Below are 27,195 nucleotides of genomic sequence, written 5' to 3' on the forward strand. Positions count from 1 at the left end.
CCTGCGGGGTCATTTGAAACGTCGGCCAAGAGTAGACGAGAACGAGACTGTCGACATCGACGGCAGATTCACCCGCCGCCGGTTCGTCGAGGTTAGCACTGGCGGCGAAAAGAGAATCCGGGAAACAGAAAAAAAAAATTGACCGAATGTCTCAGATACGGTTTCGTCAAAGTTTGTCCCAGATATTCGACTAGATGTTGCATCAAAAGCGAGTCGAGCACCAGACTCAATACACGGCGCTTTTTCTTGGATGAAGAGTGGTGGCGAGCTGATGAGAACCGTGGGAAAGCGGATTCGAGTGTGGCCCGTACGTAATTTGCTTTGATGGGATTCTTCGGCTGGAAACCGTCCTGCCCTGTCCTGCCTCGAGCTCGGATTTCCCAGCAGAGCGCTTTCTCGTCTTTCCTTCCACCATCGTGCTGCCCGACCTGCTCTGCGAGTGGTCCAAGTCGTCATCTTCGCTCTGGCCCGGCCGCATCTCACGAACTTTCATCGAGGACGCATAGGCGTTTGCCGTACTGAACGCGCGACATAGACTTTGGACAACTCACCTCGAATCCTACCATTGTATTTCGAACCCAGCCTGTCATGCCAGCCCCAGCGAAGAGTGGACAGGCATACTTCCTCGGCCTCGAGCTAGCGACGGACCAGTTACGAGCATCGATTGTGGATGAGAACTTGGAGCTGGTAGGCGTTGAAGCTGTAGATTTCGACACTGAGCTGTCAGAATACCAGTGAGTCCCTTCCCGAGTCTGTCCAGTTCCCGATCGCCCTACCCCGTGATATCATACATCTCCCTTTCATCATGATCCAAACATCGTCCCCTACAAGATGGTAGCGAGTAATGGCGTTTGGTTTCTGACATCTGGGTAGGACTCAAGGTGGCATCTTCACAACGCCCGGCGATGCATACACGACTCCTGTGGATATGTGGGTGAAGGCCCTCGGTGAGTTAATTTTCTCCGCTTTGAACGGAAGCATTCCCATCCCTGCCATGTTTTACCACTCGCGAACTGTATCACCTTGACATCTGCGATCGGGTCTGCCGGTTGGCAGTCTGGCTTCACAGCGCGCGCTTGCGGGAAGCCTTTCGTGTACGGATGTGTTATTGATTATTCTTGCTTTGCTGTGTTTTATTCTGCAGACTTTCTGCTGGAGAAAGTGAGCCGGAACTACGAGGTAGCGAGAATAAAGTCGATAGGTGGTGCAGCGCAGGTGAGATCCACGATTTACTTCCGTCAACTGCTAAAGCGGACCGGTGTCTTGGCGCTCCCTCCACGTGATATCGCGTTTTCCTTGTTCCTGTGGCGTAGCTGACCCTAACTTGATATTTCTTTGTTCTGTGGTAGCCTGCGCTCGTATGGTGGAAAAGCAGTCCAATATCTACGTTTCCCTCTCTCGACTCTCGGCTTCCCCTCCACTCCCAACTGTCCCCAAATGCGTTTTCCCTCCCCAATACGCCGGTCGCACAAGACACATTCTCTCACTCACACGCCGTCTCCCTTGAGGCTGCTCTAGGAGGCCCGGACCAAATGGCCTCCCGCGTAGGCACTTCTGCACATGCATCCCTGATTGCTGCTCAACTTCTTCGTGTCCGTGAGGGCACGCCAGATATTTGGGCGAGGACGGGCAGAGTGCAGGTGGCATCGGCATTCCTAGCGAGTTTGGTAGCGGGCACTTGGATTGGGATGAATGAGGCTGAGGCATGCTCGACGGGAATGTGGGTCTTTGCGACTGGCGGTCAGGGACATTGGGACGACGAGGTCTTGGAACTTGTAGGAGGGAGTAAAGAGGAAGGAAGGAAAGTGCGAGGGTGGCTCGGAGATGTTGATGTCTCAGGTGGTTCGAGAAAGACATCTTATATTTCGAAGTACATGGTCGAGCGGTACGGGTTTGAGGCAGGTGTGTCTATCTTTGGCTTCTCTATTACACTACTTGCTGTCAATGCTGATCAGTTTCGTTTTCGAAGACACCATCATTTCATCATTTACGGCGGACTATCTTTCGACTTATCTTTCTCTGTGTCCTTCACCATCGGACGCTGTCCTCTCACTTGGACCAATGGACTTCATGATTACCAGCGCACCACACTACCTACCGACACGTCTGTATAATGTCTTCCCTCACCCAGCACAGGATCCCAGTGAGAAGCGGAAGTATCTTGTCATGTTAACCAGTCGGTATGTAGCCTGTATCTTCCTCCTCATGTGGGATATTAAACTAACGTACGTTATAGCAATGCGGATGTACCACGAGCCCTGGTCAGAGACATGTACACCAAGAGTTGGAGTGCTTTCGACCGCTTAGTCTCCGTCGTTCCACCAGGTGGATCAATCGGGTACGCCTCCCGTCGTTCCCTCTCTTCCAGAATCTCTAATACTCACCCGTTCTTCAGGCTAGACGACAAACTGTTCAGCTTCTGGCTTCTCCAAGGTGATAGCTACCCCCTCTCCCACGTCAAGGGCATCTACCGCTTCGAGACTGGCATCAAAGTCCCTGAATTCCGCGACCTACGCGCCAACCCACGCTGCCTCGTCGAATCCCAAATTATCTCCTTCCGAGTCCGTTGGTCACGCATGGTCGCTACTGGAGTCCTCGGTGCCGCCTCCGGTCGCGCCCGTGGCACCAACCTCGTCATGGCCGCTACAAGCTCTTCAGCCTCCCCGGGACCAGGCAACCAGAGCTTGAACTCCAGCGGTGGCCCAGTGAAGCCGATGGTCCCGATCGCTCCGGCTGCGGCGACGACAATTGGACTCTCGTTTGATCCCTACGATTATCAACCTCTCCCTGGACGAATGCTCGCCACTGGGGCGGCCATCAACTTCCCTTCGGTCGCGAACGTCGTTGGCGAGATCTTCAATTGCCCCGTATTCATACCTACCACGCAACTGGACTCGGCGCAGATCTCACCGCACCGAAACGCTCCCGCTCCAGGCTTCCCTGCGCGTGCGTCGCTGGGCAGTGCGTATGTGGCTAGATGGGTTTGGGCGAAAGAGAGGGGGAGCGCCGGCAGAGGAAGCTTCGAAGAAGAAATGAGAAGGTTGTTGGGCAAGAGGTGGGTTAGTAGTGGTGGCGTACCCCTGAGGACCAATGTGAATGCGCCTGTGGCACCGCCGGGCTCTGGATCGAGTACGCCATATGGGACCATGGGCAGGTCCGGGTTCGGGTCGACGGTGCTTGCGGAAGAGGATGAGGATGCCCTAGAGGAGTTGGAGAGATTGGGTGCGGCGGAGAATGCTGCCGCTATGGGTTCTGTTGGTGTGGGTCCTGGGGTCGGGTTTGGTGCGTTTGGAGAGGGTGGAGAGGGACGCACGAGGACTTCGACGGCGGGGACGAGTAGCTCGGCAAGTGGATCGTTGCAACCTCCGTCGACGGCATTCACCACCCCGGATCTGGGCTCTTCGTTGGAGAATGGGAACGGAACTCCGGTCGGAGGTGCGATGTCGCTGACGCCAGTCACAGCCTTGCCGACGAGCGAGGCGGAGGTACAGGTTGGGCTGGGTAAGGTGGCGGAGGCAGATGTGGATGCGTTCATGGGATACGCGGCTATCGTGCCGGAGTATTGCCGGTTAGAAGGGATGCTTGTGAAGGCGTTGGTGTAGAGGGAGCATTCAATAAGGTAAATGTGTAAGTGAGTAAGAGGTGATGGGGTGATCTGCTGCCGACGCTTTAATCATTTTTTCTGCCGTGCATAGTGCTTTTGTGTCCTTTGCTTTACGCTGTCGCTATCGCAGGCTCCTTGGGTTCTCTTGTCATTTCATTGCTGCTCGATCTTCACGTTGATATCCGCCTGAATCTCCATCTACGTCCACTCATTGACTTCGCATGCTCTCACATGAAATCAGGATCATCTCCTTTGTTACGACCCCATTTCACTCTTGGTTTAAATCACGCTTCATCTTCTTACTGGCTCGCAGCTTCATGCTTACACCGCACAAAAAATCACCACCACATATTACACCATAACATACCCCTCAGCGCGTCGACTAGACGGCGGCGGTCCACTCTTCCATCTGGTTCGCCTTCTTCAGCATTCTCCAAATTGCTCACGATAAAATGTCACAATCCCCCACCTCCCCTTCCTCTCGCTCGCTTGTGTGCTCGTTGCTTGCCATTCGATGTAGCGGTCACTCGTTCGTACGCACGTAGTAAATACCCTCTCCCATGCTTCACGGTTCGTCGGCATCACGGTTCTGGACAAAAGTATGATACTGGCTTGCTCGGAATCAAAGATCTCTTTTCGCATTGGATGTCGAGGCGCCATAGTAGCTCTTATGCGTTATCCCGATTTTGCCGGCGAGAGGGCATTCACACAACCTGATCCCTGCAGCGCGCACAAAGCCAGGCAACCGTGATGTTCAAGGTGCAACGCCACTTGGACGCCACGCAACTTTGGGGCCGTGGGAACGGTAAATAAGGTTCGTGGAGAGAGCCGGCTCGAACCTAAACTTTCTTGGTTTGCCCAACCCGAGTCTTCCCGTCGAACTCATTCGCACAGTCACGGTCATCTTCGCACTGTCCAAGTCTGACTTTCCTGCTTTGTGCCGCCTTTCGAACGGAAAGAAATCCCGGTTTTACAACGGAAAAGATCGATGCTGCTCGATGTCGCGGGGTGAGGTACGGACTTCACGATCTCTACTACCGCCTCGGTTTTAAAGTCACCCCATCATACCAATCACATCCCTCACAGCAATCATCAAGGTTGAATGTTTCATTATAGTTCAACACTATTAAATCCAGCACCGGCCAAGCGTCTGTGTCCGCGAGGCGTCCCCGTGCCTGAGTGAGTTGTCTGCGATGAAATTGCCACGGTGCGTGAAAGGTTGTATTGCTTCGGTCAAAATACAGTGACGCGGCAAGTCACTCGATGCTCTCATACTTCCTATACTTTACTAGGTATCCTCTGCTAATCATCGTCTCATAGCTTCAGTAGGTATTACCTTCTATCACACTGTTAACGTTTTGGCTTTTACCGACTCCTCACGCCTACGAAGCTTCATAGTGCCGCGTGTACATTCTTCACATGGGGACACAGTTGGCCGCTTTCCGCCAAGAAGTATGGACGTCCGAAGCGGTCATGGAACCCGCTATGATTATCCACCAACCATCATAACGCTGTCCTTCTTAATACGCAAAGTATAGCCTGAACATTGTCTCACCGCATGTGCTCGTGATTATCTAGATGGGCGAACCTCCACGGTTCCTGAACCAATGTTTAGCGTATATGGTTCCCACCATGATTCTACAGAAGACCCCGTTACGTCTCGTCGACTGCCTAAATCCTGAACTTGTCGATGTTCGGTGGATGGTCAGCACATATTGTAGTATCCTCACCTTTCGGCCACCGAGCAATGAGAGCAAGAAAGTCTTCGGTCAGCCGTTCTTATTACCCTGCATGTCCGTCTCTTGATGCTTTCGTCTTTCCCGACCCAGGATCAGCCTTCATGTGCCCTATTACGTGCCTCTTGCGACCCCGACTCGAGTAGCGTCTGGTACTTTGGGCTAGCCAGTACTGCGCATCCTCATTTCGCAAAAGCTCGGTGTTTATCTCGATTTGAAAGGCCGCACTTCTCTAGGAAGTTTATCTCTTCTTCACTGGAGCTGATAGCTTCGTCTGCATTGTTCTAGAAGTTAGAATTCCCCCATTCACATCTAGTATACTCCACTTTCTTTCGTGGTCACCTCCTGTCTTGAAGAAACCGCATCTTTTCACCAACCAAGCCTCCGGTCCCCACTCCGCTGCACCGCGAAACGATATCCAGTGTTTTTACGTTTGGAAGGCTGTCTGGCTTTTTGCCCTCTCTTGTAATAGGTTGTATACCGATCATGGGTACAGAATCACTCATTTCTAGGATTGTGCCTCCTCGGCTCTCCACAACCTGCATGGCGCTGGCCACGTGTGGTTGGCATTTTCCCCAGGCAGGCGCCTGAACGAACTTCGTTCAGTGTTCGCATCCGAGAGGCTTGGAGAGACTTTTGCTCACTCTTGTGGAGCCTTTCCCTGTATTTTCCGAGAGGCAGACCTGATAGCCGTTTTTGCGGTTTGGGAAGAATCATAACCACTCAGCTAACTGTGTGGGCATCATACTAGATCGACCTGTGCTCGATCCTTGGCGAATCATGATAGATATATTTCCCACCCAGAACACATATATACCTATATGTGAAGACCTGGAGTTTCCGGGGAATAGCCGGTGAGGAAGCTTCATCTTCGGGCATCTGTATCTATGGTACCAAGCAGCATACATTTCGCTGTATCAGCTTGTTTCCTATTTTTGAGGGAAGGATTCTCGATGGGGGAATATGCTTACGTCGGGCTGGATGGTTGTCCGTTGATAACAGTCCTAGAATACCCTAAATAAACAGATGATCTTCGGGCAGCTCTGGGGCAAATATTTTCACGGCCTGCGGATCTATGTGTTTAGTGTAGGATAGGAGCGCATACAATCGTACGAGAAGCTACTCCTTACCTCACTTGAAACTTGCGGACGAAGTAGGTCGCTCTCAAGCTAGGTCACCACTTTGAAGAAGTTTGTACTTTGCCGCGACTCGTCACCGTGAGCGTTTGCGATCATCGCCCGAGTATGCTTCGTATTTCTTCCCATAACAGATGAAGTAACGGTACCCATATGCGAGCTGGTCAGGCTACCATAGGGCTAGGCGTGTTGTATCCTCAATGAAACCTGCTGGCGAGCATCCGACTAGCTCGACCATCCTGATGGGCATATCCATGGAGCTACAGCTTGAGCTTGATAAAGATCAGATTCTTTTCATCAATGAATTTACACTGTGCCTTCTATTCTTCCTGGGATCATGAACAAGCACTATGAGATCGACGGTTTTCTTGGGCAAAGTCGTCTCCTAAAAGAGATGAGTGGCACTAGCTACGGGCGCCACATCTCCGACTCGCCAAACTCCGACTGAAAAGCAATGACCGGAAGTTCTCGGGACAAGTCGTGGAGACGGAATGCTTTCTTGCAAGCTCGCTTCAGTTACGGCGAGTGACTCATTATATCTTCACAACATACTTCCCACCCTAACTTTCCGCAAATCCTCAGCATCCTCGATCCTTAGTTTACGGCACCCCATTGGCGTACTACTGCTGCCACGACGACCTTTTTCACCATTGAGACATTACATCGTGCTTGTCATCTCCAAAGAAATGACTCTGGGCCGATGTGCCATGCTTATAAGACAACTTCCAGAGCACGCAGATGTGATTTCGTACTTGTCGACTCCTGCTTGCTCGCGAGGAACACTGAAAACTGTGTGCCTAGGCGATGTCCACATCTTGGCTTTGCTGACGCCTCCCCTTTTTGCCTCCTCGCGGTCTTCTAACTATTCTCGTTCCGCTCATGATCATCGTCGTCGTCGTCGTCGCCATCCGCTTTTGTGTCATATTCGTGGCTCTTATCATCTTCCTCATGTTCTGCACCTGAATGAGATGGAAACTGGGAGGCTCTCGACAGTCGGAGTTGGGGTCTACGGCAAGCCTCGCCCTTGCCGCATGAAAAGGAATGGCTCCAATGGAAGGACTTCTGTGGGTCTCAACACTTCGCTGATCAGGCAACGCTTAAGCGAAAGCACCGGGAGCATAAAATGTTTCTGGCTTTGTATTGTGTAAAGATTTTATCGCATGAAATTTCTCATATGTTTTTAAGAGCGGAAGGGGACGGAGCGATCCACTTCTCAGTCGCTGCCCCTGTCAAGTCCTTCTATAGGCTTATCCAGCCATGTCCGGTTCAAAACTACTCGACATGTTCTCCGAGCTTCTAGTGGAAGTTATCAAACATCTTGACTATCAGTCTATTATCCGCTGCTCCATGGTTCGTCGCTGGCCATTCTTCCTTGACATGGTTGGTCTTAACTACATTTTGATAATAGGTTTGCCAGCGACTCCGTGAGGTCGTCAATGGCTTCCTAGAGTTGCAGTACAGGATCGAGCTCAGCGTGGATGGCGTAGAGCCTGGTAAATTCCCACAATTGCGCACTACTGAGGAACAGCTTTCTAGTCTATTTCGTCTCCGTGCAGCCTGGCACACACTCTGTCCGTCATCTGGTCCTTTCCCCTCGACAGTGTCCACCGGCCGAGAGCCACGGTCCTCATTCGTTCATGGTGTCTTCGCCTCGACGTTTTGGGATGGCCTTCCCGATGCCTCGGTCTTCCGATTTGAAGCCATAAGGATTAATCCATCCCTAGGTCTACCCACGGACCTAGTCATCAGCACCACGGACCTACCGCACCAGCACACTGTATTCACGCTTGATCCCTCTCAGGACCTGCTCGTCTTTGTCGAGACTCATGGTGCAGAGCGCTCCTTCGTTCACGTCAGTATACGCCAGTTGTCGAGCGGTACTGCACATCCGTATGCGTCCAAAGCAGACATACACTCCCAGGTTCCATACACATCTGTCTTCGCCCGGGTAGAAATTGCGGAAAATGTACTTTCTGTCACCGCCTTCTTCTCCTTCCACGCAGGTACGGTTCAAATCTGGGACTGGAAAAATGGCGATCTACTCGTGGTGAGTGCACAACTTCTCAGGTTGCCGACGGTGCTCATCCTCCATGGCTAGAGCTTCGAAGTCAATACCACTTTCCAGGACGCAATTACACTTATCTCTCCGCAAGCGCTGCTTATTGCGTCCGCGGAAGGCCGGGGGAGCTTGGACATATATTCTTTCTCCTCATCGGCAGGATCTTCCGCTAACGATGGTTGCCATTCTTCCTGGTCATCCTCACTATCGTCGATCTCTATATCGTCCTCTGGCAGTAGGCGCATCGATCATGTCGCCAGACTTCAGCTTCCCACCCTGGAAACGGGCGTTTACATCAACGAGATGCGTCTTTGTGTGGGTCCATACCTATCCCTGTCGGATCGTAGTTGGGCCCCTTTCATCTCTTCTCCGGAGAGCCGTGTAGTCTTGCTCACTATTCACTACACTCCCGCCGATCCCACTGCCGTCGAGCACCAATACACATTGGTCGTTCACAGCCGAACTATTTTGCGAGCTCTTCGAGTCGGTCAAGCAGCAGCTGGAGCGGTGCGCATAGTTGATTGGGTACATTGGGGCCCTCACAATACACGTTTATGGGATTATATACCCCCGACAGACTTCATTTCCCCGTGAGTATTTCACATCCAGCCTTTCTGCATGTCTCGTCATCTGACTGGAGTTTTCAGATCAGTATATGGCCAACGCGTATGCTACTCGCTCTCAAGTGATGATATCACAGAATTGGAGACCGTCGAAGTCTTGGACTTCGCACCCATGCGTTCGTGGCGCCCTCGAATCCTCCAGCCCTTCATGCAGGAACATGATTCTCATGTCTACAATGAACCTACCGTGGTCGAAGGAGGAGGTATTTTCTCTTCCGCCGTAACCACTGATTTGGCGTATCATGTTGCACATTATCCTCGACCTCTACCTCCCAGCCGAAGGCGCCTTATCGATGAGCACCATTTGTTGTTTATTCAGGTGAGCCATATCCATCTGATGGAATACAACTCTATCGACTGAGTGGGAACTCTAAGGAGCGATCGTCGCTCAATCCTACAGATGATGAGGAAGAAAGGGATATTTCTATTTACCTGTTTTGACGACTCTAACGATACTTCATGATTGTGTGAGTGCGTCTTTGAATAGATCAGTGAACGTCATTTAACCTTCTCAAACCTTTATTCCTGACGCCAAATGATAGGCAATGAACACGCTCCTTAATCTTACACCGGATTCCCATGGGCGGCTCTCAGCCCCTCAAACGCGCTTTTGTCCCGGCGCTTCTCTTCTCTTTTCACTCAGGAAACGCATTTGCGTTCAAAGCATATGGCAGGATTATATCATGGGTTGACTCTTCTATCATTCTGAATCGAAAAGGATCGATCTGCTAGCTACACACAATTACTCAGATGTGTCGTACTTGTACAGAGACCGAGAGAAATGATGAGAGTCCAATCACCCTCGTAAGTGGAATCGGTCCGCTATTGTTTTGAGAGTAGTAGGTAGTCTTCCTTGATCATATCGGATGCCTGGAAGATATGGAGTGAAAATGTGATGGGTAGAAATCATACAGGACAGACACACCTTCTCTGCAATGGCGTAAACAGTCGGTTGAAGCGCAGCGGTTGGAGCTAGTGGTATGACGCTAGCATCAACCACGCGGACATTCTCTAGGCCGTAGACTTTCATTCTAGAGTTCACGACGCCTATCGCCACAGTTCTCAGCATCGAGCCCATGCTATATTGAGCAACCTCTCATACCTCCAAGTTTCTGTGGTGCCATGGGTAAAGTGCCTAGAGGATGCGCCAGAGACTGACAATCGTCGGGTGTTGATCAGGAACATTTCCTCAAGGAAAATAAATACAATAACATACACCAGTGAACTGCTTGGTAGCCTGAACCCACTGCGCGTCAGTGGTGACACTAGAGTTCGGAGTATACCATTCATCAACAATGTTGGAAAGAGGCGGCGTGGAGGCCCATTTCCTTATGAATTGGTTGGCGAGTGTGACAACCTCGAGGTCTGTGATGACCGTTTATCAGATTCATAGATGAAGACGTAGGCAGCCGAATGAAACCCTCACCAAAAGGGACATTGTAGTACTTGGGATCGATCACGGGCGGAACGGACGGGTCGGTCGTGTTTATGTGCTAAAATTACATCAGTTCTGAGGTGTCAGGCGCTTGAAAGGATACGTACCACAGATCCACGGGAGAAAGGATGCTGTAATATGCCGTTAGGCGTGATCGACACGACAAAGTCGTACGACGTACCAGATTGACAGCCCCGGCCGTGAAGTATGACCTATTGACTTCTGGAACACTGATAAGCCCACCTTGAGGCAGGACCGAAAGGTCAAGCCAGCCATCCACACCGTTGTCGGCGAAGCGCTTCAAGATAGTGTACTGTGCCTTTTGTAGGTTGGTCAAAGGTTCAGTCGCAATATAATTATCAAGGGCGGTCCGCATAGTCTTGAGCTGAGTGTGATTTATGAAAGATGAAAGAGGGATGGCGCCATCAACGTTGGGCGTAAATGTGAAGGCGCCGCTGCGATTCGTATCGCTGTTCGAGTGGGGAATGCCAAATTATTAGACATAAACAAGACGAGGTAAAACGGGGAATCAAAGCTCACAGCAGTTGCTCTTGCTCATTTACATATGTTTGATTAAATCGAATCCAATCGAGAGTAATTGTATCAGGCGTCACTCGGAAGTCTGTAGTTCCTATGGCATGATCCTGCATGTTTTCTCCGACGGTTGGGAGATCATGAGTGACAGGGATGCCCAGTCCCTTGAGCAGGGTGCTATTTCCAATGCCGGATAGCTCAAGGAGTTGAGGAGACTTGATGGCGCCTGCAATAGACTTGTAAATATACACCATCACGATGAGTTCAGGACGGTCGTACCCGCCGAGACGATGACTTCTCTGGTTACGGCCACGGTATATGTGATGTTATCAGCAATATACTGCACTCCTATTGCCTTGGGAGTCGAACTATTTGTGTCGACATCCCATACAATCTTGGTAGCTAAGGCCTCCGAAAGAATGACGAGGTTCTTGCGGTTCCGAGCCTGAGCATCGTAGTAAGCTGTTGCGGCGTAGCTCCTCGTTCCAGTCGTGGTATTTACTGAGCGAGCTTTGCTGGTAGATGGAAATCTGACGGGATTGCCGTCGTCAGTATTTGGGTCTAAGAAGTCAGAGATTCAGAGAAATTTATTAAAACTGCAGTGATACTGGAACTACTTAGGGAAAGTCCAAGGTTCGCCGCTGCTTCAATCATCGGAAGGTCGATATCAGCGAAATAAGTGTTGTAGCTGATGGACACATGGCCGGTCTTTCCGTGAACATCTGCGACACTTTCTAGTTGCTTGCTAGTCAAATTGGCGTATTGAGAGGGCGGTGTCCAGTTCTCCGTCTTTTCAAAGTAAGGAAGAAGAGACTCGAACGTCCAATCATCACCGTTGCCTAGATCATGAGCCCATGCATCGTAGTCGTTCTTGGCTCCACGTTGCCACACCATACTGTTCAAAGCGCTAGAGCCTGCATCAAGCGAAACGAATAGTGGCCGCAAAGCAGTCGTGTCATGTAGATGGTTATGTGAAACGGTTGAGAAAGCTCACCGCCAAGGACTTTACCCCTAAGAACGAAAAGCAGTGAGCAAGCGTTCGTCTAAAGTCTAGGTGGACGAACCGAGGGTACGGAACGACACGCCCATCCAAGCCGTCTTGGGGTACAGACTACAGAAGAAGATGAGTGTGGGTGGCCATGAGGAGAGTGTCTCCATTCACCGTGAAAAGCCAATCATATGTGGCATTTCCTAATGCTGTCGCGACACGAGGATCCCCGAGGACGTTCTGCGGATGGGCATCGTTGATGACCTTATCTTCGGGGCGGTATGTACCAGCGTCGATGACACCAACGGTAACGTTCGCTTCTGAGAGGCGATTGGCGACAACGAGACCTATCGACACAGATTAGTGGCCATCCTGATTCAAATATACGAGACGAAGTGCATACCAGCTGTACCTCCGCCGACTATGACAAAATCGAATGTTGCAAATGACGGATTCACTGGCGTCGAGGAGGATGCGATGGCCCGGGTGGCGAGGAGTGTATGTAGTATAGTGCAGGTAAGTAGGAAGCTAGGGGTGCTCCGGGGTGTCGCTAACATGCTGATCAGCGTACTGGTGAAGAACAGGGCAGATACTGGGAAGAAGGGAAGGCAGACTGAACAGAGCCATGGGCTGCCATTTTATCCCGTCTTGGCAGGCACTCTGTTGAGACAAAGGCAATGAGCGCGCTTCGAACCAGAGTTACAATTTGCTGACCGATGGTCGGTTACGGTCGTTGACGTGCATGGAAAGAGATCGCGGTCACAACGTCGGCGCACAACTCCCATTTGTGCTCTTACATTTCTTTCATGTCAGGGATCTGCGCTAACACGAATTAGTCAAACATGGACTTGTCCTGCGAGACCGCGAAGTAAGACAGCATGGTCTAGCATTCGGAACGCACCTCATACCAATTATTCCCTCCAACTAACTTCGGTGTGTTCTAGTGGCCAAATTCCGGAAGCAGTGAGAGTCCCCTGCTGCTGACTCTCCAACATAGACAACTGTGATAATATCGCTGAGTAAAGATTGAGACTGGCATAAGCATGCAGCATTGACGGGTCAAACGACGGAGACATGATCTCTGTTCACCACGGCATTCGGTGTTCATGACATTTGCGTGAGACAGCTGCCATAGCAGCTCACTCGCCCCAAAGGAGAAATCATGATAGCAACATCGCATATCAATTATTCGAGCATACAGGGGTGTACGCGAATCCCGGAAATAGAGAGAATAATACACCACTCAGACCTACGTCGTTATTTAAGAAGGCATATTGAGCGATGACAACTGGATTAATCTGAGCACGAGATGCTCTCGCGTTCGACTTACCTCGAAGTCAGGAAATGGGGGCTACACAGGTCTGCATAGCACAACTATAAATTCAAAGCGTCCACCATCGGGTCGGGTTTCAAAGACTGAATGTCGGCGCCCCCACCAGTAATGTTCCTGCGCCCCCAGGGCCAGACGGGATGCCAGTGATTGATGAGCATATGCGCCTTTTGATACTGATCCGGCTGGTATGAAAGGAGTGCAGCCATGACAGGTTACAGAAGTCATACAATCCACAAGTCCGGTTGCCTCAAGTGTCTATCGCCAGAGAAGAAAGGGTTCAGGGAAAAGTCGAGCGGAAGAATACGGCATTCGTCACGTGGGTATCGTGTGGCACCAAGTATTCACAGTTTCCCCACTTTGAAGCGGGACTCAAGGAAGCATCACATCCAGAGAAAGTTCACATATAACGACGAGATGAATGCGACAAAACAATGCAAAAGGGACAGTATGAGTGAATAGGTATCATAATGCTTGGTAGACAACCTTCGTACAACTTCGCCACATAAGTGAGTACTCTGTTAGATATTATCCTTTCCATTACAATGCAAGCAGATTGCAGGGATGCAGGTATAGCGTGATTAAAACGGATTAAAAGACATATGGGAATTTGACAAAAAGAATGGAGGGGACCGCCTCAAGGGTTCCTTACCGTGCGCCACACTTGACTTACCTTGTGCTGGAGAACTGCCGTCCGAGTCTTCGTTAGGCGGTGTCTCTGAGCATTACAATTCGGTCCTGCGCTCGCTTACGACGACCTTCACCCATCTCAACAATAAGGTCTCCATCATCACCTCCCAGTCCCCTTCCATGCGCGCTACGATTCGTGCGTCGAAATATATAGGCTGCTCCGCGGGTTTCGAGCCGAATGATTTGGGGGAAGAAGGGAACTTGATACTGGAGGGCGAGGGAGAGGGAGAAGGAGAAGGAGAGGCGGCAGGCGTGGCGTTCCGAGAGCCGGTAGGAGTTCCATTGTTACTGGCAGTAGTGCTAGCAGTGATGTTCTCAGTCGAGATGGATATTGCGGGAAGTGGATTGGAAGACGTCAAGGAAGACAACGAAGGATGTTTGATGAGGGTTGGGGGAGGCCCCTTGGGGAGGGTAGGAGGGGCAGGGCCGATGATAGGAAGCATGTACCGAAGCTTGAGGGCGCTGTTAGATAGCATAGTCAGAACTGGTAATCACGCAAAGTCATGAGCTTCACTTACGCAGCCCACAAGCGTAGATTATCCGTCCGCCGGAAAGTCCATCCCTTACGACCCTTTCCTTCACCGTCAGTCGCAATGGCCTGCTCTTCCAGTGCGACGATATCATGGATGGAGTCCTTGCTGATGTAACCCCATGGCTTCCTCGATCGACGGACTCCGAGATTGTAAGCCACGCACAGAAGTTGGCCAGTGGTAAGAGATTGTAAAAACTCGGAGCGATCATCGGCAGTGCGAGGCAGGTTGGAGAGCAGGGCAGCAGGAAGAAGGGATACAAGCAACGCGTGCGCTCGGGCGAGAGACGGATGCGAAGGCGAGGAAGGGTTTGGGAATGTTGAGCGTTTCGCCCAGTCGGGTAAATCGGAGTCGGACACGGTCGATCCTGCGTCGTCTTCATCCCCCTCACTCTCCTCGTCTTCTTCACGGAGAGAGTCCATCTCCGCGGGCTCGTCAGAAAATGTAAACGACGGAGAGGTGTCCATGAATCCCATCGCTGAGTGCCTTCTTGAGCCGCTAGGTTCTCGGTGTCGTTCACTCCCTCCAGGTGAGCTACTCACCCGCCGTCCCTTGGTCCTTCCGTCCCTCTCCTTCCGCTCCTTTTCCAGAATAGCATTCATCTCTCTCACCCAGCCCCGCAGATCCCCCTTAGGACCTCCGAACAATATCTTATCAACGTAATCCAGATATCGAGCAACCACTTCACGCTCCTTTTTCACGTCATCCCATCCAACATCTTGCTTGTACAGCCATCCGCCTGCAAGGACCCGTTCATCCCACCGCTCCCGTCGTTCCTCTTCTGTCATTTGGTTGAAATCAACCTCATCGTCTTCCCAGACCAGGACAGAGTCCCTCCGGCCCTGAACTTCGACAACAGAGAAAGCGAAAGAGGGATCGGTGTGATGTTCGTTCTCGTCAGATTCGGGTGAGCCGACGCGACCTTGCGAGCCCCCGTGGGAGGATCCATGGTCGCTGTGCACGTCGTAGGCATCGTCTGAGAGTGGTATCCGAGAAGACTCCTCCAGTGCACGAAGTACGGTCAGCACCTCGAGTGCGGATCTCCGGATGAGCGTATGAGGGTCGGTGGGATCATTCGGTTGCGAGACAAGGCGTTTTGGCGCGGGCTTGTTCGTGGCGAGTGATGTCGGTCGGAACTGCTGCTCTCGTGCCCGATTCACCTCAATATTCTCATCGGGAAGCGAAACCTGATAGTTCCGAACGGACCGAATAGCATGTGTAGTCGTCTTAAGAATGGTGAGAATATCTGCGTGCGAGCGCGACTTCGAGGAGGAAGGCTCTGCGCCGAGCAAGGAGGGATCGTGTTCTGGCTCTGGATCGTTGGACGAGATGTGCCACGCGCGCTCGACGGAGATGAGATCCTCTATAACGCTGGGTTTGAGGTTCTGTGCGTCCGTCTCGTACGTCCTGACAAACGGGGGGAATGTCTGGGGGTTGGCCATGGGAATAATCGGTGACGGAGGGAGGTCAAAATCTTGAATACTAGTTAAAGATGAATTGGCTCGTATGTGCTGCAAGCCTCCGATGGCGGGTACCAATCCTTTCCGCTTCGTACTATCTGAGCTGTATCGTAGCGTGAGCATTCAGATGCAATCAGACAGCATTTGATGGGAAGGAAGATTGATTCGCCGAAGTTCAATCCATCCACAAACGTCAATCCAGCTCCCCACAATCGACTTCCGCATACGATCACGCGAGAACAAAGAGCGGACGAAAAGGGAATACGCACTCTTTCTTTGCCTGGATGCCCGTCTTCGTAAAGTAATGTTGCAGATGCTCTATGCTCCCAAGAGCCATCACACTTTCTCTCTTCGCCGCACTCCGACTGAAAGGTTTGGGGGGTTTGGTCGATGCATTATTGTGAGGATAGAACGACGCCCCGCGTCGAGATTTCTTCGTAACAGGTGCGCTCGGCTGTGCATCCTGAGGCCCAGTAGTGTGTGGTGATAGATTAGGTGGTGTGGAGGACGCCGACGAGGGCATTGTGGTGGGCGGGGAAGAGGATGATGGTGGTCACTGGTGAGATGTGGCATCCAGCATCGCCATTTTGCCACATCAATCCTGCGTGGGAAACCGGACTCAATTATTGGGCCACCTCGGGAGCATCAATGTTTGAATATTTGAATGAGTATGAGGCGCTCAAATTTTGGAACACGCGCAAAAGAAGGGCATGGGGGTCATCGGCCCTTTTTGTCGAGCTGATTTCGTGGCAGCCTCTGAACTGATATATTATCCTTTTCTCGATACAGGCCGCTACATCTACCAATGCTTCTCACTGATATCGACTGTGTTGACGTCCACTCCATCCTTGTACCACCTCTCCTCGTCGGAGATCTTCACGTCGTTTCCACTCATCTGACGCTTCTTCATCCTGCCGTCCTCCGCAAAGGTCCAATCCTCGAGACCATAACATCTGTACCACTGACCGCTCTCGTCATGCCACTCGTACCAGAATTGGACAGCGATCTGTTCCATCGACGATTATAAGCCAGCAGAAATAAGAAATTATTCCAGGAGCGTGCGTATGACGGCCTACCTTGTTGTCAGTGAAAGAGAACAATTCTTTGCGGAGATGATATCCGTTCTCCTTTTCCCATTTCTTGCTCAGAAACTCGACGATCTTGTCATGGCCTTGCAGAAACGTGTCCCTGTTGCGCCATATGGAGTCAGGGGTATATCCAAGCTTCACACGGGAGGGATCTCTATGTCGAGGGACAGGCAATTTAGCTCCATGCTTCAGGCAGTCACTGTGGGCTGAAAACGTACCTGGTATTCCACAAGTCCTGCGCGGCTTTCACCTTCTTCTGGGCAGTCTCGGCGGTGAAAGGAGGAAAAGGGGGTCTGTCGGTGGAGCTCATGATTGATGCTTTAGGAGTGGGTTCTGCAGAGCAAAGGGCTTTATATTAGATGGACAGCACTAACAGGGTTTCGAAATAGAAAAAGAACATCATACTTGCGATTCGTCAGGTCACTGCGTACAGGCGAAGCGTTGGTAAGACAGTCTGATGTTATCAGATCTGGCCCTCGAGTTCAACCCTGGTCAAGCTGAAACGTCTAAAAATTGTGTTCGAACACCGAACAAACCTCTAACACGCGTTACGATCCATCAACGAAGTCCACACTTACCGTTGAACTCCAACTCGCGGGACACAGATGACGCGGTGAGCGGGTGGACAGACGCCCTTGACTCGTTTTTGAGGCTGTTACAGTAAGCGCAAATCAGCTTGTCGGTGGTATACATGTGTAAGGTGTGCCCTTGAAAATTGAATCAAGATGACTCGGAATGTATGTGCATACATTGATGGTTGACCGTCACGAAACACGCGTACTGTGCGGCAACAAGAACAAAGAAGACCCTTCCTGTAGCTGTGGAGAATTGAAGCGCCGACATAGGCAATGGCCGGCTTGGAGTAGGACCGGGAATTGGATATTTGACGTTCTTCAGCAACCACCTTTTGGTTCCGACAGATGCACGACAGATGATCCTCGTTTGCCCGATTGAAACCTCATCTACTCTGCGGCGTTCACTAGACTTTCTCCTGGTAGCACTTGCAGTTTTCGTGGCAAAAACCGTACGTAGAGCCCAAGTAGAGCCTCTCCCCGTAAATCTTGCACAACTCGAAATGCGCGGTGTTCGTCAGGCTGAGTATCAAGATACGTTTGTCTTGAAATGCCATAGCATGAATACATCGGCACTCTTCGAGCAGTATCAACAATATGACCTCCTCTGCTTCTAGATATGTCAGTTGGTTGCAGGACAAGACCGTCTTCTCTCATGCTCGGACTTATAATACCATCTTACCCTCAAACAGTCTTTATCGTCACGCGAGAGACTCGTATGTTACTAACTTGCTGTTTTTCTGCTATGCACGTATGGCACGACTATTGCATTTTTAGACGCATTGGCTGATAACAATTATCTTTGATCCTTCTAGTTTTAGTAACTTTTTTGAAAGCGATCCTGGATATTGTATGATTGGTTGCTAAAGACGTCTTTGGGTATATATAGCCCATAAAACCAGCACAATGCGATCCCATGAGCCCATCGTGGAAGCTTGGAAGTATTTTTGACGAAGGCTATAACTCGCTGTGAGAGGAATCTAGCTGTTTACGTTGAAGTTTCTCATGCACTTATCACACCCGTCTTAGGGCATCCATTCAATGTGACGTCCTTTGACTGGCTTAGCGGAAGGGCGTCACTTTCGGTTGCGACTTTATACAAAGGCCCCGATGATTACTTCATTCACACCCCACACGTCTACGGTGCTACACCCTTCGTCGGCCGCTGCAGATCGTCTATCACAATGTCAAGGTTCGAAGAAACCGGAAAGACGACCACTGATACGATATCATCGGTACCGTCGAATGACATCGAGAAAACTTTCGACACTAAGGATGTCGTTGGAATATCAACTGACGCCGTCTATGAAGTTGACCGAGCCGCAGAGCGACGGTTCGTTGTTTGTCTTGAATCGCATGATCTCATCTACTGACCTTTTCACTGATCGAAACAGTCTTGTATGGCGAATGGACATCCGCATTCTCCCGGCCTCGATGTTCATATATGTTCTGAATTTCCTTGCGAGAGCGAACATAGTGCGCGGAAATCTTCCCTCGTACCTCTCGCATAAATTGATAGACACCCTGCGTCCTCGGTGTAGGGAAATGCCAAAATTCTGAATGAAAACACGGGAAACTCGCTCGACCAAACGCTTCAAATCACGGACCATCAATACACTGTCGCCTTGATGGTCTTCCTCATAGCCTACATGATCTTCCAAATCCCATCCAATTACTTGCTGAAGAGATGCTACCCTTCACGATGGATTGCATTCCTAATGTTCGGATGGGGGCTGATGACTCTATGCCTTGGGTGAGTCTCGAAACGATGATTTCTACTCTTGGCGGCTTGTGTGTGTCTTACCCCTCGCACCAGGTTCGTCAAAAACTTCAGTCAGCTCACCGCAGTTCGATTCCTACTTGGTGCATTCGAAGCGGGACTTTTCCCGGGCCTCATATGTTCGTTGCCCATCTGCATTAATACAAAACACGCGAGGAACTCAATGGACTATCTATCTCAGACTTCCTGACATTTTGGTACAAACCTCGTGAGCGCGCCGTTCGAATCGCCCTCATCGCAGCCTGCGCTACCCTCGGCGGAGGTTTCTCTGGTGTTATAGCCTTTTGTGTGGGTCTTCTCAACAAGTCGAGAGGCCTCGAAGGCTGGCGCCTCCTCTTCATAATCGAGGGCGTACCTTCCTGTTTCGTCGCCTTTTTCGTCTGGTTTTTCTTCCCCGACTATCCCGAGACTGCACGCTGGCTCTCTCCGAAAGACAAGGAGCTCGCAGTCAATCGAATCAAGGGAGAGGTATCTCTTGGTCATGCGAAAATTACGTGGGATGAATCGAGAAGGACGTTATTGGATTGGAGGCTCTATCTACACTACCTCGCCTTCGTCGCGATCTCCATCCCGTTCTCAAGCTTTCAGTTGTTTGCCCCGACGATCGTCGCCGGACTCGGCTTCGAGAACCTCAGGGCGCAGCTGTTCACAGTTCCACCGTATGCTATTGCCTTTGTCTCGACGGTGATCACATCACGCCTAGCCGATAAATATGAGATGTGGTCCTGGGGATCGTTCGTACCCATGGCCTTGTCGGGCATAAGTTTCCTTGTCTTAGGTGAGCGACAGTTTTCTTGTTAACTTCCCTAGCGCTACTCACCATGAACACAGGACTACTTCCAACTATGGACTTCAAAGCTCGATACGGGATGCTCTGCATGGCCGCGTCCTGGGCTTACGCCTGTAACCCCTCCCTGCTCAGCTGGCTTACCGCTAATCTCAAGAGCACGACTGCCACGTCACTCAGCGTAGCGCTCAATGTGACTCTCGGTACTCTTGGGCAAATAATCGGTGAACTTCCTTCCTTCCTTACCTTCATTACAATCTACCCACGCTCAGAGCTAATCGACCAACGTTCGAAGGCGTCTACATATACAAGACGGACGAAGCGCCGACTTTTCCTACAGGCCACTTCACCAACGCGGCTGCACTTCTATTTGCAGCGGCGCTAGTCCTGTGGCTCCGTGTGGTTTACATTAGGCGAAACCGTGTACTTCCACTTGGAGAGGGGTTGTGGAGGTTATAGTGTGGCTCTCTGTCAACGCGCTGTTCGTTCATGATTCAGTTCTTATTGTCCAGATTTCTGCTGTGTACGTATAAGGATAAGCATTGGCTCGAGACTAGATGTTTGGGACTACGAGCTCCATTCTTTGTAATGTGGGCACACACTCTCTAATATTCGGTTTGTACAAGAAAAGCACGTTCTTTGTCTAGGACGACGTAACATTAATTCCTAAGGCCTTCTCCCTCTTCAAAATAGCATCAACTGTCTCGTCCAACGTCTCCTTCCACTCCTTGTAATCCTCATCCTTCATCCCAATCCATCGCTCCGCACTCTTCCCACTGAACTTCGCCCATGCCTCTGGGTATTCCCATCCTTCGGGAACCTCAAGCAGTCTATCTCTAAGCTCGGGCCTTGTCTCTGCAAGATACTCAACAGCATCTTTCCAGTGCATCGTTTTGGCTTTCAATACCACACGCTTGACTTCCCCAGGCGACGAGGAGGGCAACGAGGCAGGGGGTGTAAGAAGCAGAACATGTGCGCGAGCGACGGCGGAGACATGGATGTAAGAAGGTCTGTACATAGACTTGGCTGGCGGCAGAGGTTGGCGAGCACCTGGTGGGTTCTTGAAGAGAGAATAAATGGCGTCATTAGTGCCATCCGCTGGGGCGTCAAGAACTTGTCCGCGTCCGGTAGGCCCGTATATGTATGCCGGGTGAACTGCGAACGAACATCGTAGTCAGTGAGAAGGCCTGGGTAGTCTTATGAGTTAAAAATCAATTTATCATACCCGTAGATATTTCAATTTCGGGGTGGGCCTTAGCAAACTCAAGGACAGCTTTCTCTGAGAGTGACTTCGATGTGGGGTAAACCATACGAGGTTCTGCACCAGGTCTGGTGGCATCTTCGTAGGTCAAGTTGCTGAAGTCTATGTTTCGTAGCAGGGTATGCATCAGTATTGCCACCAATATTGCAAGTCAAGTTACGCACACACCTTGATCGTCTAATACCGCTTCCTTCCAGATTGCATGAGGATGTACAACCGCGGCCACACTCGAAGTGACAACTGCCTTCTTTACCGTTCCTGTCTTCGCGGCAAATTCTAGAACTCTAGTCGTGCCCTCGATCGCACCCTGTCAACAATAACATTCCGAACTAGGGTGAGTCATGCCACTCCGCACAGGGGAGTAGACGCAACGCACTTTGAGTATGACATCGGCACCCTGGCTAAACGGCAGGGGAGATGCTACGTGCATCAACGCCTCTATGCCTATTAATCAAAGATCGTCAGTAACCTTGATCATTACCGTCGGATGAAAGAAGGACAACTGTACCGTCAAATGCTGCAGTCATATCAGAGCTTGAGATATCCTCTATCGTGCAAAGTTCAAACCGGCCTTCGTCCTTCTCGACACTGTACGCGGCGAGAAGACGGTCCGCTTTACTTGGTCGAGCGATCCTACACACCGTGTAGAACAGAGTAGTTAGAGATCGTCATCACGAGTATGGTGAAAAGGAGATACTGCCTACCCCCTTACTTTATGTCCGGCTTCGAGCAATTGGTCTACAACATGGGAGCCTACAAACCCAGAGGCCCCTGTGACCTAAATTATAGTTTCGCTGTCAGAATACGGAATATGACTGCTAGAATTGTCCGCCATGCTCACGAGAACAAAGACCATGTTGATTGAGTTGTGGATGTTAGGGACGGTTCCAGGATTCTGACTGGTTCGAAGGCGACGAAATGTATGACTCGTTCATATCTTCGCTCTTGTACAACCTATCGGGGTGGGAAGGACTCCAGTGCACTTGACTCGACAGAGCCCGGCGAGGGGAGATGGCGATCGGTAAGCATGGCCGGGAATTGGCAATCCACGCCGGGTTGGTTCGGGTGCCTCCACCTCTGCCCGAGCCACATTATTTCTTGTCGTCCTGCACCCACTTTGCCTCCCTGCCTTTGCGGTCAACCTAAGCGACAGTAGCTCGATTCTTTCATATGTATATCACTCTTTGGTCGGCGCACATGATATATTTGCGAACTCTACTGTGCACAATCATTCGATGTCCCCAAACTTCAATGTTTAAACGTTAAAGCTACCGGCGTCCCTTTGCATGGTGGCACGCACGCTCTTGCCCGGCATCCTGCAGATATTCACAGCCTGACTCGCCTCCGTTGACTCTCGCTGTCTTCAATATTGTTCGCTATTTACCTGGAACCTTCAAATCATCCGACGCGAACTCTACAACATTATCTCTGTTTGCTGCTATCACACGGTGTTCACTGACCTCAAGCGTAAAGGTTAGTTTGGGCTACAGAAGGACGATGTAACATCGTGTTGCGAAGTGAGCACGATGGAAAGGGTAGCCGAACTAAAACTCCGGAATTTGAGGTGCGTATATGGCCCTTCCAGTCACCAGATATTGCTAATCGAGACTGGCTTTTTGTGACATCTTCTACTGAGGTGGCGAACAGGTATCTCCCTGAACACCCTATCTCACCTCTTCCACACAGACGCTACAGTCGCTCACAGCGGCCGATACTATCCAACCTCACTTTGTCAACCTGAACGCCTGACAACACCGTGGTACCCGATATCCCTCGCCGAAACCGCCGTTCCTTGTTTCAAGTCCTTCATCCCTGAGCTCATCGATTCTATGCTCTGCGTTCTTCTGACCCGTCACTCTCCACCTGTCCCTTCCAGGTCGACGGAGAACTCCATGGATATAGGCAATCACGGTGTCAACGGTAGCCGTCGGCACCTTCACTCTGCTCCAGTAGGGTCTACGCACTAGGCATCTCTTCCCATCGCAGGGAAGAACATGAGGCCGTCGAACACGTTCTAATATGTGATAAGTCTTGGTTCGTTGCGTGTTTCACGGTCGTACGTTCACATATCTGATCCTTTCTCCAATGTATGACATCCTCAGAAGCCCCCCTTCACCTCTCCAGAATAGAACGTCATCGACGGTTCCTACGCAGTCGCAAATCCTATCAGCTTTCATCGCCTCAACGCAACGCAGAAGGCATGTACGTACCGCTCTCATGAGATCAGCAGCAATGAACGCCTTGAACGTATCACTTGCAATATGACTACAAAGACAAGAACGATACCCATCAGGCTTGTCGCGGTTCAATTGTAGGAGAGTGAAGCGGAAAAAGACCTACGTCTCAAAGGCAGCTGCATCGGCATATCGTTCCCAAATGAGGAGCTCATCTCCGTTCTGTGCCCAGCTGTACTCCAGTGTTCCAGGCTCGTTCTTCACACCAGCTTTCAGCTTGCCGATCCATTCGAGCATCTGAGGACCCGTGCCAGGTTTGGGATAGATCTGGTGGTGAAGAATGCGTATATGGGTACGTGACATTAGTGGCACTGGCCAGTGGGGATAAGCGACCTTCAATGCTGTGGCCACTGACCTTTCCTAGGAGGCAAAGCACGCCCTTGATATCATGCGGGTTAGAGGTCATTATCGGCGGTAGTTGCTGGAAGGTAACGTTTGACAATTGTGAGTGAAAGCGGTCGTTGCCAAATTGATAGCTCGTTAGAGGTTGTAGATGTATGTGTTGGTCAGGACGTGAATCAGCGCAGAGACGTGCTGACGAGAAGATTGAACCGGGAAAACATGTGGATTTTCGTCTTCTTGTGGGCTATGGATCTCGCACACATACCGTCAGTTCCCTTCCTTTGCGCTCGTCTCCGCTTGAGGCTGAACACTACTCACGGATTCGAGTGGCGGCCTCCACCTCTCTCCGAGCCCCACTTCATTCACATAAATCGCGCGGTTCTCGCTTAGAGCCCTCAACCCACTTCTTTTGCGTTCTCGAGGTATCTTTGACGTGGTTACTATCGATGCAAATGTAAGTAGCATATTGGTGTGGACCACATCGTACTCATGAGGTTGCACCTTTCCTAGTGGCCGTCTCCGCCGCCCATTCCATTCCGGCTGTCCTACTACATCTCGTCCGCCTTGCCTATGCATCTCTTCGGTTAATCTGAGCACGATTCTGAACCTTGAGAGGCTATGAGTGTTCTTTGATCGGTGCGCGATGGACAGGCTTGCGTACCACAGATCCTAACTCTGAACTCCAATGTTGACGCTACTGGTGTTCCTTGCTCGCATGGCCTCCATGTTTCTCGAGGTGGTTCTGATCTCGAACAAATATCCCAGTTTTCTTCCGGTGGCTGACACCGTACAGCTCCACTTTCTAAAACAGAACGACTAGGGCCATGATCATCCACATCGCAGCATCCGGCCCTGCTCCTCTCCGAACTGCTATAACTTGCTTTAGGATGATATCCACGTTCTTCACGGCCGAAGGGACCGGCGATACTTCCCTATCGTGCATATCTGGGCAGTCACACTCTCCGCCTTCGTCGAGGCTGCCGTATCAGGGATAGTTACGGACCTGTTGTTCAAGATTTCTTACTGCACCAGGTGCAGGTGTCCTACCATAGCTGTGGCAGTTCGTGGCATCATGACGTAGTTTTTCCCTGCTTTTGTCTACGCCTGCTCTCACAGTGGCTCGCTTGAGCGACTCGAGTCAAGTGTACGGTGGAAACTGTAGCTACGAGCTGAGTCAGTCGAGCTAGAACTTAATTTACATAAGTCTACGCTGCAGTCGTTCCGGCGTACGCTACCTGGACGAAAGAGGATGTCATGGAAAGACTCACGGATTTTTTTCTGAATCTGATCAAGGTTCATTCATTTACTATGGGAATACCTGGACACTCGACACTACGGGGTTTCTAGTCAGGTTTATTTGAGCGTAGATATTTTCCATGTAACTCAATAAACTTTAGTTGATGCAATATACGTACAGCCTTGGGAGAAGTGATGGATCAGACAATGGTGTGAACGGCCATCGATGATTTCTTCACTTGCATCTGGTTGCTTTGTCAACGAGTTTCGCACCGGGTACTCACCTACGCCAGGCATTTTCGATGTGCGAACGAAGATGAGGCAGTCGAGCGCATTCCGACGTACAATGTCATAAGTCTTGGTTGTGTTACAGATTGATGTACATCCGATGGTCCACTCTTTCCCCGCTTTATGAATACATTTAGAAGTCTCCTTTCACCTCTCCAGAGTAGAACGTCATCGATGGCGCCTACGTGAACGCGAAATCCATGATCAGCAGCCGCCACGACGCAGAGAAGGCGAACATTTACCGATCTCCAAAGATCAGCAGCGACGAACGCTTTGAAAACATCATTCGTGGTGTGCCTACGTGACCGAAGGTAATTACTTGGGTTACAATTGTCAAGGCAAAGAGCCGGAAACAAAAAGACTCACGCCGCAAAGGCAGCCGCATCGACATATCGTTCCCAAACGAGGAGCTCGTCTCCGTTCTGCGCCCAACTGTACTCTAGCGTGCCAGGCTCATTCTTCACGGCATCTTTTAGTTTTCCGATCCATTCGACGACTTGAGGGCCCATCCCAGCTTTGGGATGTATCTAACGTGAAGGTCATGGGTGGGTGAAGTTAGCGGTGTCGACATGGAGAGAAATGATCGCCACTTGTCACTCATTACCTTTGCGAAGAGACAAAGCTCCCCCTTGATGTCGTTCGGGTTAGAGGTCATTGGAAAGTGTGAGGCCTGGACTAGTAGTCAGTATAGGATGACCGTCGTCAGTGATAGCGTTTATTGGTAAAGGGCGTGAGTCAAGCCCGGGGCGCTGACAGGATGATTCCGAATTCCGGGGTAGCTTGGAAATTCCTTCCTTCCGGTGCAGGAAGGAGTACTGCCAAGAACAAAGATCGGGCTTTTCCGAGACGTACTTGGTCGAAAGTTCAACATCCGATGATCCACTCAAGCGGCGTCTTTCGATATGTAGTATGTGGCCACTGAGTAAGGATTTATACTGGCAATGCGCTGATGAGTATATCACAGGTTCCAGCATAGAGACATCGACGATCCATCTCCTTCGGAGCTCAGCCTGGCGATCGCACGCCGGTGGCATAGTACTAGTAATATTACAGGTCTAAGCTTTGGGCTCCAATGTTCACTCAGCATCAAAACTATTTTCAAGGTGATATTGCTGTAGGAGGTCAGTTCAACCGGAGGTACACCTCTCCCGTTTGGGATTTCTACAGGGAGTTTACTGTAATCTCCGCACATCCAGCCTTAGGAACGTATCACCAAAGATAGGAATTGCAATCCTTTCTGGAACAAAACCTAAGACGCCGGTGCATGCTCTGTGAGCCTTCGTTCACCACGGGCGGCATCCTTATTAACATTGGCCGGCCGTATCAAAATCAGCTCAGCTTGATTGCGAGAAGTATGACCGTGACGCGCCTTCAGGTTCCACGGCCCAGTCTGGCACACAAGCATACAAGACTGGCGGCTAATTTGCAGATTGTAACTTGCGAGCTCGTCTGCGCTTGTAACTCACTTGTCCTTGCGGAGTC

At 50.8% G+C, this 27,195-nt stretch overlaps 11 protein-coding genes across 11 annotated transcripts; 4 read left to right on the forward strand and 7 right to left on the reverse strand.

The window, feature by feature from the left end:
- The first annotated feature begins 361 nt into the window (after positions 1–361).
- STEHIDRAFT_169686 (actin-like ATPase domain-containing protein) lies at positions 362–4,071 on the forward strand. The gene is made up of 7 exons (XM_007305900.1): positions 362–734; positions 874–947; positions 1,145–1,215; positions 1,350–1,902; positions 1,970–2,180; positions 2,237–2,338; positions 2,396–4,071. The coding sequence occupies exons 1-7, from the start codon at positions 589–591 to the stop codon at positions 3,600–3,602; spliced, it is 2,364 nt and encodes a 787-aa protein (XP_007305962.1). The 5' UTR covers positions 362–588; the 3' UTR covers positions 3,603–4,071.
- Positions 4,072–4,561: 490 nt separating this feature from the next.
- Positions 4,562–5,637, forward strand: STEHIDRAFT_148106 (uncharacterized protein). Its single transcript, XM_007305901.1, has 4 exons — positions 4,562–4,617; positions 4,691–4,933; positions 4,995–5,380; positions 5,442–5,637. Exons 3-4 carry the CDS (start codon positions 5,295–5,297, stop codon positions 5,626–5,628), a joined length of 273 nt encoding a protein of 90 aa, XP_007305963.1. The 5' UTR covers positions 4,562–4,617; positions 4,691–4,933; positions 4,995–5,294; the 3' UTR covers positions 5,629–5,637.
- Positions 5,638–7,733: 2,096 nt separating this feature from the next.
- On the forward strand, positions 7,734–9,519 carry STEHIDRAFT_158502 (uncharacterized protein; the record flags this gene model as incomplete). Its single annotated transcript, XM_007305902.1, has 4 exons — positions 7,734–7,826; positions 7,885–8,523; positions 8,575–9,125; positions 9,183–9,519. The coding sequence occupies 4 exons, from the start codon at positions 7,734–7,736 to the stop codon at positions 9,517–9,519; spliced, it is 1,620 nt and encodes a 539-aa protein (XP_007305964.1).
- A 435-nt stretch (positions 9,520–9,954) lies between these two features.
- STEHIDRAFT_60900 (FAD-linked reductases C-terminal domain-containing protein) lies at positions 9,955–11,243 on the reverse strand (the record flags this gene model as incomplete). The annotated part of the gene is made up of 7 exons (XM_007305725.1): positions 9,955–10,205; positions 10,261–10,312; positions 10,375–10,523; positions 10,585–10,651; positions 10,701–10,724; positions 10,775–11,063; positions 11,134–11,243. The coding sequence occupies 7 exons, from the start codon at positions 11,241–11,243 to the stop codon at positions 9,955–9,957; spliced, it is 942 nt and encodes a 313-aa protein (XP_007305787.1).
- On the reverse strand, positions 11,226–11,632 carry STEHIDRAFT_40142 (glucose-methanol-choline oxidoreductase; the record flags this gene model as incomplete). Its single annotated transcript, XM_007305666.1, has 2 exons — positions 11,226–11,353; positions 11,407–11,632. Coding segments are annotated over 2 exons (354 nt in total), but the record flags the coding sequence as incomplete, so codon positions are not given.
- Positions 11,633–13,729: 2,097 nt separating this feature from the next.
- STEHIDRAFT_122753 (uncharacterized protein) lies at positions 13,730–16,670 on the reverse strand. Its single transcript, XM_007305903.1, has 3 exons — positions 16,395–16,670; positions 14,654–16,228; positions 13,730–14,597 (listed from the first exon to the last, which is right to left on the reverse strand). The coding sequence occupies exons 1-3, from the start codon at positions 16,646–16,648 to the stop codon at positions 14,171–14,173; spliced, it is 2,256 nt and encodes a 751-aa protein (XP_007305965.1). The 5' UTR covers positions 16,649–16,670; the 3' UTR covers positions 13,730–14,170.
- A 254-nt stretch (positions 16,671–16,924) lies between these two features.
- Positions 16,925–17,523, reverse strand: STEHIDRAFT_60344 (DUF1348-domain-containing protein; the record flags this gene model as incomplete). The annotated part of the gene is made up of 3 exons (XM_007305684.1): positions 16,925–17,131; positions 17,202–17,367; positions 17,432–17,523. 3 exons carry the CDS (start codon positions 17,521–17,523, stop codon positions 16,925–16,927), a joined length of 465 nt encoding a protein of 154 aa, XP_007305746.1.
- Positions 17,524–18,969: 1,446 nt separating this feature from the next.
- Positions 18,970–20,811, forward strand: STEHIDRAFT_169689 (MFS general substrate transporter; the record flags this gene model as incomplete). Its single annotated transcript, XM_007305904.1, has 7 exons — positions 18,970–19,118; positions 19,180–19,261; positions 19,327–19,538; positions 19,602–19,684; positions 19,747–20,343; positions 20,397–20,576; positions 20,648–20,811. The coding sequence occupies 7 exons, from the start codon at positions 18,970–18,972 to the stop codon at positions 20,809–20,811; spliced, it is 1,467 nt and encodes a 488-aa protein (XP_007305966.1).
- A 184-nt stretch (positions 20,812–20,995) lies between these two features.
- On the reverse strand, positions 20,996–22,469 carry STEHIDRAFT_112347 (NAD-P-binding protein; the record flags this gene model as incomplete). The annotated part of the gene is made up of 7 exons (XM_007305905.1): positions 20,996–21,507; positions 21,578–21,715; positions 21,782–21,920; positions 21,990–22,057; positions 22,083–22,246; positions 22,318–22,391; positions 22,455–22,469. The coding sequence occupies 7 exons, from the start codon at positions 22,467–22,469 to the stop codon at positions 20,996–20,998; spliced, it is 1,110 nt and encodes a 369-aa protein (XP_007305967.1).
- Positions 22,470–23,338: 869 nt separating this feature from the next.
- On the reverse strand, positions 23,339–24,358 carry STEHIDRAFT_169691 (uncharacterized protein). The gene is made up of 4 exons (XM_007305906.1): positions 24,203–24,358; positions 23,954–24,114; positions 23,824–23,878; positions 23,339–23,759 (listed from the first exon to the last, which is right to left on the reverse strand). The coding sequence occupies exons 1-4, from the start codon at positions 24,251–24,253 to the stop codon at positions 23,712–23,714; spliced, it is 315 nt and encodes a 104-aa protein (XP_007305968.1). The 5' UTR covers positions 24,254–24,358; the 3' UTR covers positions 23,339–23,711.
- A 1,422-nt stretch (positions 24,359–25,780) lies between these two features.
- On the reverse strand, positions 25,781–26,445 carry STEHIDRAFT_169692 (uncharacterized protein). Its single transcript, XM_007305907.1, has 4 exons — positions 26,318–26,445; positions 26,080–26,240; positions 25,956–26,010; positions 25,781–25,894 (listed from the first exon to the last, which is right to left on the reverse strand). Exons 1-4 carry the CDS (start codon positions 26,366–26,368, stop codon positions 25,847–25,849), a joined length of 315 nt encoding a protein of 104 aa, XP_007305969.1. The 5' UTR covers positions 26,369–26,445; the 3' UTR covers positions 25,781–25,846.
- Between the last annotated feature and the right edge of the window lie 750 nt (positions 26,446–27,195).

Source organism: Stereum hirsutum (genome assembly GCF_000264905.1).
Source record: "Stereum hirsutum FP-91666 SS1 unplaced genomic scaffold STEHIscaffold_10, whole genome shotgun sequence".
In the NCBI taxonomy this organism is placed as follows: Eukaryota; Fungi; Basidiomycota; class Agaricomycetes; order Russulales; family Stereaceae; genus Stereum; species Stereum hirsutum.